Raw genomic sequence first — 11,397 nt, forward strand, 5'->3', positions numbered from 1 at the left:
TATTTGGATCGAAGCAATCACAATATTTGTACTCGATTTGAACATAATTGCATACAAAAATTGGATTAAAGGCAAGTAAGCCTACGAAAAGACAGGACTGTTTTTCCTTTAGTAGAGAAATAATTATAATATTTGAGCCACCACCTCAGTAAAAACAAAATTGAAGTATGGACGTAAAATACATTCATACTTTTTGTATGTAGATGTGTATGGTCTTCTTATAAAAATACAGATTATAATATTTTTCGTAATTTTGAAAACTTATTTTTTTATTTCTACATCGAGCAAATTTTGAATTTGACGTGAATCGTGAATTTTGCTATGAGGAAGTGCTCTCACTCCTAAGATGGGAAATCGAACTAGGTTAAAATAGTGACAATCTTAGAATTCAAAATTAGGTCAAGAATTTTTTAGAATTGTAAAAAGTTGGATTATTTAGCGTGGGTAAAATGGACAGCGTTTCTGATGGGATAAAAGTTATTAAATTTACAAAGTTTAAAAAAATAACGTTCACGCAGGCATTGATAACTTGTAAAATCCGTAAATTCTGTAAATTTACAAATATTCATGAAGAAAATTAGCTTTCAAATTGTTGTAAACTTACTTTGAACAGCTTCTTAGTTTTTTAAAGTTTATAAAATTATTTTATAAGGCTTACATACTTTACAAAGTTACCAAGGACTTCGTGAATTGCCTCTTTCATTGCGCACAAATTAAAAACCTACTCCAAGCAACTTTGCGGGGCCTTTTAAGATGGCATTAATGCCATCATGGTAGTTAATGGCAACACATTTGGGAATGGCCCCCACCGGCCAACCACTTGACCGATCATGCCCATCTTCGAACTCATCCTTACTTTTGACCCGAAGATCAAGTGTACAAAATTTCAAGTCGATAGAATGTGTTTAAAGAGAGTTATCGTGCGTACAGACAGACGGACGGACAGACAGACATCCTGACAAATCTATAAGGCCATCTTAAAAGGCCTAAAAATATGCCAGCAATTATTTATGTTTAAGTTTTATAAAAAAAGTTTACAAAAATAAAGAGACGCCCTTCGTTTGAACAAGTTTACAAAGACGTGTAAGCTAATTTTCCTTTAAAATATTTGTAAAAGTTTGAAAATTTACAAAATTTAAGGATGCCAGACAATTTACTAGATGAGTGTAAAAATTTAATTATGTTTTAATTATCCCCAATTTCACGTAGGTTTAACCTTTAAATAACCACTTCACTTCAAATTTTTGAAAAATTTCCATTCGGGATTTTGGTTTGTCAAATCCCTAAAAAGAAATTGGAGAATTTAAAAATTACACTTGTAAGGGGTTTTGTTTGGAAACAACCTTACGAAAAAGAAATGAAGGATAACCAGTGGGAGTTTTGTTAAATAATGAAAATATAAAGTTTTATTTCTAATTAAGCATCATTCATATTGCTTACATACTATCCGAAATAATCATAATGTTAGTTTCCGAAATATAAGGAAACCCATCTGCCCGTCCCAGGCGTCACGGGAGCAAATCTCATGCTCAAGGAAATGGGAGTGTTAGTGATCATACATATATTAAGTATGCAACCGTCTCGGTTGCATGGAGGTTGTTGTTGTCGCAACGGTCACGGTTGCAAACCGAATGATCCCAAGTTGGGCTGGAGCTCGTCCTTTTATAGGGGACCGGCTCGCTTAATATGTAAATAATAACTAACTAACTAACTAACTAAACTAACTAATAACTAATGTGTAGGTTTGATCTCAATCTCAGAGATCAACCGAACTTAACAACTAATGATAATGTAAATTATTAGATTGCCTGTCTCGGGCAAGTAGATAATGTAGATTTGGTTGCGACAACCAAAGTAAAGTTGAAGGTCTCACTTCATACACTAAATTACAAAAAACAGGTTTTGGGTTAATTCTTCCCTAACAATAATTATAAAATTGTTGAAATAATGTGTAAAATTTTGGAAAATTTTTTCCTGTCAAATCTATAAATTACAGGATTTTACAGGACTTTATTACAAGATGAATGTAAGATGGGTGTAACATCTTGAAAATACTTTATTAATTTGTTGCAGGCGTCATTCCAAAAATTTTATCTTTAAATTATACTTCTTTTTAATTTTTTACAAAATTTCCATTTCGGAATTTTAGTTTGTCAATTTCCTACAAAGAAATTGGAGAATTAAAAAATTAAAATGAATTACAAAACAAAAACAGTTTTCGGGTAAATTTGACCCTAACAATAATTGGAAAATTGTTGAAATAATGTGGAAAATTTTGGAAATTAAAACAAGATAAATTGAACTACCATTTATTTCCTGCCACGTCTATCAATAATAAATCGTTTTAGAATTAAAAAAATATCACTTCTTTTACAAGATGTTATTACAAAATGTGTGTAATATCTTGAAATTACTTTAAATTTACTGCATTCCTATAAAATTACGATTTGACACTCGGAAATTTTATCTTTCCATTATACCTCGTCTTTAAAATTTTCCCAAAATTATCATTTTGGAATTTTAGTTGAACAAATTTCTAAAACGAAGTTGGATAACTTTAAACTTGAAATAAATTATTGGCACAATATTCGCGTCACTAAAAATAATTATAAAACTGTTGAAATACCCTCATGGTTTGCAGGTTCGCATCGCAACATAACTTTTTCGAAATTGCGAATTTTGCGAAGCAACGAAATGAAGACACTTGGCAAATGAAAAAGTTTGGTTCAAAAAAATTTGGTTCAAATGTTTCGAATTTTCCAATTGGAATTTTCATTAGTCAGCCTCTGAAATTAACAAATTTCAGAGGCAAAACTTCGTTAACTAATGAAGATATATGGCTTTTTCCCTCTGTAAAATTTTCCATATTCGTGAAAAATATTTTGCGAACTAAATACTAGCCTTAGAGATGCGCAAGTTCGCAAGCCAAATTTTTTTGCGAACTTTATTTTTTTGCGAACTTTATTTTTTTGCGAACGTTAGTAACGATGCGAAGTAGAAATGAATACCCTCAATGTGTAAGTCTTTGAAAGTAATATGAATTAGGAATTCCTTCCCTGTCCTTTTGTCTCTAAACGATAAAAAGTTTTAGAATTAAAAACACTCCATTTGGGAATTTTAATTGGTCAGATTTCTAAACTGAAATTTAAAAAAGCTGGACATGTTTTAGAAATAATTACAACCATTTGATGTCACTAAAAATAATAAATATTTTGAAACTTCAAGTTTCAAACTTGTGCAGAATTAAAGACGCAATTTATGCAGTCCTTGATAACTTTGTTAAATCTGCGCGTTTCGTAAAATAATTTTTCAAAGTTTTACAAAAAACTTTGAAAATTTTTTTAGGAACTTTATGAACTACCCCGTCAGGGGTAGTTCCTACCCCTGACGGCCAAAAAGTTAAGTCCTGTTTTGAAGACGTCGCCTCAACATATTAATTAATATTTATTTTAATAGTTTGATATGAAATGTACTTAAATTGGAATAAAATTAATTTTGCCCTTGTTAAAAAAAAAAAGTTTTACAAAATAAAAGATCTGAGCAAAAAATAAAAATAAAAATAAAAATTATATAAAAATTTGGAAGCGAATTTCCTTTCGAAATAGTTGTAAAAATTTTGTACAATTTTCTGAGTTGCCGAATTTAGTACCAAATTTCTACCCAGTTGTGCAAAATTTGAAAAATTGAACATTTTTCAAAAAATTGTTGATGTTAACACAGGATAAGGTTTTCCTTCCAAAGTTATGACAGGGATAATAAAGTTTTAGATGAAGTGGTGCAATTAAAAAGTTACCCAATTTATGAAACATTTTGCAAAGTTATCGATGCATTTTTTAAGTCGAAATTTTATCGTTTAAAAATTGTACATTTTGTAGAAACTTTATTATGTAAAGATTTGCAAGACTTTTTAATTTTTACGGTTTGGAATTCCAATTCTGGTCTCGTTGGAGGCTCCAATTTCGCCCACTCATTCAGAGAGAAAATAAAATAGAACTATGCTCTGATTTGTAAATTTCTCAAGAACTTCCTCGAGTTCGAAGAGATTTGTTTCCTCCACATAAAAATATTTAAACACGATTTGCACAATATTTCATAAAAATTGCATAAAAGACAAGTAAGTAAGTCGATGAAAAGGGCAGCATTTTTTTCGTTTAATGGGCAAATAATTGTAACATTTTAACACCAGTAAAAAATTTTATTGGTAGATACATTGTGATTAGTGTATTTGTAGATACAGGTTGGATTTGGATCCGAATTCCGAAATTGAAAGTTTGATATTTTTTGTAATTTTAAAAACTTTATTAAAACTAAATTAAACTAAATTAAATTAGGAACTAAATTAAATTTAATTAATTAATTAAATTAAATTAATTTGGTGTGAATCGTGCATAATTTTTTTTACGAAAAAGTGCTCTCACTCGGACGGGAAATCGGGGGAGGTTAAAATGAAGACAATCTTCAAATTAAAAGTTCAGTCAAAATATTTTTTTGGCAATTATAAAAAATTAAATTGATTAGCGTGGGTAAAATAATGGGTACCGTTTCTGATGGGACAAAAGTTTATTGCGTTAAACAATTGGTAATTTGGAAAATGCGCACGTAAAATACTATCCTTACTTTGTAGTAAGTTTATGTAAATTGTATTAAATTATGAGCAAAGTCTACAATTACGCAGGATCATAGTCAAGATTTGGTGTAAGGGATAAAACAATTCTTACATTTGAACTCTAACACTTGAAGTTTTGTATTTGATATTATAGAAGTGATTCGTTCCCTAGATATAGAAATATTTGAACTCGATTTGAACATTAAAAAACTGGATTAAAGGGAAGTAAGCCATGAAAACGGAAGGAGTCTTTTGTTTGTTTAAAAGACAAATAATTGTAACATTTGAACGCCGGTAAAAACAAATTTAAAGTATGCAAAATACTTCTTTATTGTATTTAGATGTATATGGGTCATTATTTCCTTGCAAAAATTAAAATGATTATATTTTTGTAATTTTGAAAACTCACTTTTTTTTAAATTTCTGCACCGAACAAGTTTTGAATTTGACGTGAATCGTGAATTTTACTATGAAAAAGTGCTCTCACTCCGACAAGAAATCGGAGTAGTTTAAAATGATGGTAATCTTCGAGTTCAAAATTTGGTCGAAATATTTTTTGCAATTATAAAAAGTTGGATTAGTTAGCGTGTGTAAAATGGGAAACATTTCTGACTGGACAAGAGTTACTAAATTTACAAAGTTTATACAAAAATAGCGTCATAAAAATAAGGAAATTCACAAAAATCGTTGGTAACACGTGCGTTTCGTAAAATAATTTTACAAAATAAATACACGCCCTTAATCAGAGCAAGTTTACAAAGAGCTAATTTTCCTTTGAAATATTTGTAAAAGTTTGAAAGTTTACAAAATTTACGGACTTTACAAGGTGGGTGTGAAAGTAAATTTTAATATAATTTAATTTGCTCAATTGCCCCAGATATTTTGCTTGGGTTAACCTTTAAATAATAACTTCGCTTCAAATTTTTGAAAAATTATCATTTCGGAATCTTAGTTTGTTAAATTCCTACAAAGAAATTGGAGAATTTAAAAATTAAAATAAATTACAAAAAAACAGTTTTCGGGTTAATTCGACCCTAACAATAATTAGAAAACTGTAGAAATAATGTGTAAAATTTTGGAAAATTAAGAAAGATAAATTGAATTACCTATAATGAATTCCATTTCTTTCCTGCCATATCTATACATAATCAATCGTTTTAGAATTTTCAAAAAAATATCACTTCTTTTACAAGATTTTACAGGATTTTATTACAAGATGAGTGTAAAGTGTAACATCTTGAAAATACTTTAATTTGTTGCAGTCCTACGAAATTATTATTTGTCATTCTGCAAACATTATCTTTGAATTATATTTCTATTTAAAATTTTCACAAAACTTTTTTATTTTGGAATTTTAGTTGGACAAATCTTGAACAATTTTAAAATTAAAATAAGTTACCTACAATTTTAAAATTAAATTAAGTTACCTACAATTTTTGAGACGCTAAAAATAATTAATAAACTGTTGAAATAATGTGTAAATATTTTAGTGTATTTCTAGATACGATACAATTGTTTTAAGAATTGAAATTATGATATGTCGTAATTTCGAAAAGTTATTTTTTGTTTCTGCATCAAACAATTTTTAAATCTGATTTGAATCGTGAATAATTTTACTATGAAAAACTGCTCTTACTCTGACAGGAAATAGGAGTAGGTTAAAGCGATGACATTTTTCGAAACCTGGGTTAACAATAAGAAACAAATCACGTAAAAATTTGCCCATTTAATTCCACTTGTTGGACACAAATTGAGACAAATCACGAAGCCATTGGAAACTTTGTAAAAGCATCCATGCATTTGTAAAATAATTTTACAAACTTTACAAAATACAGAGACGCCCTTGATCGAAGAATTTGCAAAAATTTGTAAGCTAATTTTCCTTCAACATATTTGTAAAATTTTGTTTTGTAAAGTTAAAAGATGAAGTAAAAATTGAAAAAAATTTTGGAATTTTAAAAATTATTTTTTAATGGGAACCATATTTGAAATTAAAGCGATAATTTATATCATTTGCATAAATTTTATTCAGTTTGAACACAAATTAATTAATATCTTAATAACTTTAATTCAATACCACTCAAAACCCTGAGATTCATGCGACTTCATTAACAAGTATCTCAAGCGTGGCGTGAAAAACCTACTGATTCGTTTACCCTCACTCAAAAATTCTTGACCGCCTCGACCACGCCACGTTTTCGCTGCCGTTGACCACACGACATCACTTCTTCGAACATGCCGACAAACGAATAAAACCCCGTCGGACGTTCTCTTTCGGATGTGTCGTAAAGTATGCAGAGATGGAAAAATGGCCAAAATTCTGATAATTTGGGGTTGGGACAAGCAGTGGTTATCTTCTTGCTTATCATCGTCACGATCATCCACTTTGAGCGAAATATTTAAAACTTTTATCTGCCGAAATTCCAACCGTTCCCCGGAAGAATTCTCCCTCGGAAAAATATCCTCCCAAACTTCGGGTTTCTCCAAGGAAGTAAATACTCCGATGGTGGAGAGAGAAGGGAAAGTTCGCTGGAAAGATTGAGGTCCATTCTGAACAAAGGAAAATCAAGACACATCAAATTCATGCCAACAATTTTAAACATCTGAATTTTGAAGTTGTTTGTTCGGGACATGAAAATCTGAATGTTATAAATAAATTAAAAATTTTTAGAAATTATCACTTCGGAAATTTAGTTGAACAAATTTCTAAAAAGAAGTGTGACAATGAAAAAGAAATGTTAAAATGAATTACTAAAAAATCGGGTCATATAACTCTACTCTAAAAATCATTATAAAATTCTTGCATAAATGTGTAAAATTTTTGTAAACATTTGAATTAAACAAAACTAATTGAATGATCTGGAAATAAAAATCTTAAAATTATAAATACGTTTACAATTATTCAAAAATTATCACTTCGGAATTGTAGTTGGACATATTTATTTTTTAAAAGTTGACAAATTTTACGATTAAAGCGAATTACAAAAAAATTAAGGTTAACTCGGCCGTAAAAATAGCTGGTGAAATAATGTGTAAAATTTTGAAACATTTCACTTGAAAAAAAAACTTAAATTGAACTGTAATTTGATCCAGATTCCCATCATCATCTATAAATTACAAGTAGAATTAAAATTTTTCAAAAATTCTCATTTCGGATTTTGAGTTTTAAATTTCGAACACAGAGTTTAAAAGAAACGTTGGATATGTTTTACAAGTAATTAATAAGTACTACTTTTTCCAAGAAAACCATTTTGTATGCAATTGCTTAAATAATTTGGAACTTGTGCTTAATTATTCTTTGGTAATATTGTGAAAATCTGTAATTTTTGTAAAATAATTTTGCAAACTTTTACAAAATAGAGAGACGCCCTTGATCGGAGTAAGTTTACAAAATTTGTAAGCCAATTTTTTTCAGGAATATTTGTAAAATTTTTGTAAATTTACAGAATTTACGGATTTTCCAATGTTACCGCGTGAATTGTAAAAAATTTCTAACCAGAAACATGACTCGAATTTTGGAGAATTCATGGCAAATATCCACCTCGAATGTTGTGAGGAGGGGAAACCGCAAGGAGTTGAGTGGACCCAAATTTTCTAAATAAGTGAGGTCCAAGGTGCGCAGGATGGTCGCGTGCTGCCTCAAGATTTGGTGTAATTGGTCCCCAGTTATATAGGCATTTAAGTCGAGATGAGTCATTGATCTTGGGAGGGAAGCCAGATTGTGTATCTGAAACAATGTTTCGGGAGCTATTATAAGTAACCACTTGCAAGAAATAATGGTAAGAAAGTGGGTTTTTCTAGGTATTTCGATCTGTAAGAAATGCAAGGCGCTAGAAACTATTTCTCGCCGCCATACTTCATTAGATGGCGCGTGCGTATTTCTTGCGGTTTCTTCATGGATGTATAAGAATGAAGCGACGAGAGCTCTTTGTTAATAGAGTAAGGGGGATAAGTTCAGGCCAGTGCCTGAGTGGTGGCGACTGTGTCCTATAGAAACTGATATAGCGAACTTGCACGCCACATATAGGACACAGGCCTTCTTTTCATCCAGCCTCAAATTGTGTCTCGGGTTCTGTGATAGTTATTATTTTCTCTGTCAGAGCGCTCCTCTTCATCCGTTTTGATCGAGTCTCCAATTTAACTATGGTGTTACGAGGCATTGGGTTTCTTGCACCATCATGCAAGAAATGTAACAAACCCACAAGATGCGGACGCAGCTTGAAAAATTGATAATAAATTGAAAATAATTCAATATGTTGAATTATTTTCAATTTACTCTATCAATTGAAATTTTGCAGATTCTGGGAGTAATTTCTTGTGTTTATTGCTCTGCACTGGAAAAAATGTGAGTCGCATTTCGGGTTTAAACGAAACACTGACCTGAGGTTCCGTGATCTCGTCTTCATCACGAGGGTGCCATCCTACCCGAATTCCATTCAATTTAGGGAATGGGTTGGGTTCCTGGTTCATAATTTTTTAAATTGCAGTCATCCACATCATTTTTACGACCTCATCTTGAGGAAGCAGATCTTGATAGGCCCATCCTTCGAAATCCAAGAGCTGTATGTTAGAAATGGAACAAGTTTTCATAAAATGGGTGACCGCATCCAGGGATACGCCATGACCGCCTACAGTGATATGACTTTCATCCTCATCTGGCTCCTAATAAAATGGATTGCAGAAAATGTTTTTGTTAAGGGTGCACTCACTCATACCTGTTCACTTTCATTCATTTGAGTCCACCAACAGTGATATGACTATCATCCTCATCTGGCTCCTAATAAAGTGGAATTTTTGTTAAGGGTGCACTCATACCTGTTCACTTTCATTCGTTTGAGTCATAATGATGGTGAGGGATAATGAGTGAAAATGAATTTCCTGTGATTTAAATAACTGAAAGATTTCGTCATTTCATATGAATGACTGTAAATGAAGGGATTCCTAACTCATTTCATTTTTCAGCCTATGCTTAATACATACTTGGGGAGAAGGAAGAAATGAAGTCAGATGAAGTGATATGAAATGAAATGAATTTGAACGAAACTGACTGAATGTAAATGAAAATTCACAGGCAGAAATCAGGATGACTGACTTGAATGAATACTAAATTTTTGAACAGGTATGGTTACGAAACCACATTGTGCCATTACATTTTGTGAAAAATAATTGGAGTCAATATTGGTTGTGTCATATTATCGTGCGTTGAGTCAATTTTGGAAGCCTTTAGTCTAGTCCAAAACTAGTTTTACGTGTGTAAAAGTAAACCGGAATACTGTTACCCAGTAAATAATTACTTACCCCATATATCCGTAGTCCAAGTGTGACCAGGGATGGTGGAAGGAAACCCGTCGGCGTTGAGTTATCGGGGGGTGTGGTTATCAACGGAAAACCAAGAAGCCCCTCATCCCCAACGTCGACAATATCCAGGTAAAACTTTTCCAGGTTTGGGAACGCAGATAAGAGCTGGACCACATATTCCGCATCTGTTTCATTCAGAAGGGTCAATTCAAGTCTTAATTCCCTCACGCAAACTCCAATTTGAGTCAATAATTCAAAAACTCGAAAGTCACACGAAGTTTGACGTGGCTCAAAATTTGAATTTAAAACATCGTTTAAAGTTGCCCAAACTTTTTGGAAGTTTTCATTCTCAAATTCGAACGCTCCGAATTGTGATATCAAGGAATAGTAGACCCACGCAGGGGACTGGAAAGAGAGGAAAAGAATGGGGTGAAAGTCGTCCCGGAGGTTGAGCAAGCGTTGCAAATGTTCCCATTTTTCTGACTCGAACGGAGGCTCTAAACGGATGATAATGTCGAAATTTCGAAACTTTTTGATAGCTTCGACATCCCAATTTTTGCACACAAGTCGGACAGCTTTTAGTGAGGTGAGGTCCAAATACTGGAAAATTCTGGACAGAATCTGCATAATTTCAAATGATAGAATAAATTGAAAAAGTATTTAACATATGAATGACTCATTGCCAAAATCGTCTAAACCAACATATTAGTAATCACTCGCTTTGTACTTATTTTAAATTTCTGGACAACTATGTAGAGCAAGTCGTTGTCAATTTTGTAACAAATATACCTTAGATTTTGCCACATTTTTAAGGAGGACATCTCAAGTTTGAGCCTCCAGAAAAATTATTGGAACTCGTGGAAACTGGCTGAAAAAATTCACTGCCGTTCTATTAATCACCTTACACCACGTCGTCCAGAATTTTAAAATAAGTTCCCAGAGCCGAGAAATGATTAAAAATGTGTTGATTTTGAGGATTTTGGTGACGAGTCAGCGAGATCTAGGTTAATAAATTCTGTGTTCTTCTCTAACCAAATGATTCTTTAAAGCCGTTTCGCAGGAGGAAGAGATTTTATCCAAGGAAATGGTAGCCATTTCAGGATTATTAAAAAAAAAAGATTTATTCCATACTTTGAATTAAATGAAGGGAAGAATTTACAAACAAATCAAGCGAAGAAGAGAAATCAAAGAGAAAGCAGCTGGACAAATTCGATCGATAAATCCATGCGTGTGGCTTTGCGTGCATGCAAACTTGTCAAGACTCAGTCATGAACAAAGTACAACTATACTATTTAGTACTTTGATAGTAAGTTGAATTTACTAACTAGATCTTGTAATATGTATGTAAAGTAGAATTTTTTATGCAACAATAAATACCTTAAATTTTGTCTGGCGAATGTCGTAAATTTGGATAAAGGGGATGCATGGATGGATATGTATTTAATCTTGCTCTCATTGTTTGCAAAATTCGTAAATATTTTTAGATATTCGTA

The 11,397-nt window shown here is 31.8% G+C and overlaps 1 protein-coding gene across 11 annotated transcripts; it reads right to left on the reverse strand.

Annotated features, from left to right (window-relative positions):
- Positions 1-6,584: 6,584 nt before the first annotated feature.
- On the reverse strand, positions 6,585-11,121 carry LOC110848971. Of its 11 annotated transcripts, none has more exons than XM_035851609.1 (6): positions 10,937-11,121; positions 9,905-10,525; positions 9,322-9,383; positions 8,987-9,166; positions 8,103-8,333; positions 6,585-7,156 (listed from the first exon to the last, which is right to left on the reverse strand). In XM_035851609.1, exons 1-3 carry the CDS (start codon positions 10,997-10,999, stop codon positions 9,336-9,338), a joined length of 732 nt encoding a protein of 243 aa, XP_035707502.1. In that variant the 5' UTR covers positions 11,000-11,121; the 3' UTR covers positions 6,585-7,156; positions 8,103-8,333; positions 8,987-9,166; positions 9,322-9,335. The 11 variants fall into 11 exon arrangements, with proteins under 11 accessions (XP_035707502.1, XP_035707501.1, XP_035707500.1 ...); XM_035851608.1 differs by having other exon boundaries at positions 8,987-9,234; XM_035851607.1 differs by having other exon boundaries at positions 8,987-9,268.
- Positions 11,122-11,397: the final 276 nt, after the last annotated feature.

The sequence above is a fragment of the Folsomia candida genome, unplaced genomic scaffold (assembly GCF_002217175.1).
Source record: "Folsomia candida strain VU population unplaced genomic scaffold, ASM221717v1 Fcan01_Sc004, whole genome shotgun sequence".
NCBI lineage: Eukaryota > Metazoa > Arthropoda > Collembola > Entomobryomorpha > Isotomidae > Folsomia > Folsomia candida.

Coding starts and splice junctions, on each gene's coding strand:
- LOC110848971 (XM_035851600.1), bottom strand. CDS start 10,999: ATGGCTACCATTTCCTTGGATAAAATCTCTTCCTCCTGCGAAACGGCT. Junction 10,526..10,936: donor CGGCTTTAAAGAATCATTTG/GTTAGAGAAGAA, acceptor GAAATTATGCAG/ATTCTGTCCAGAATTTTCCA. Junction 9,269..9,904: donor TTGGACTACGGATATATGGG/GTAAGTAATTAT, acceptor CCATTTTATTAG/GAGCCAGATGAGGATGAAAG.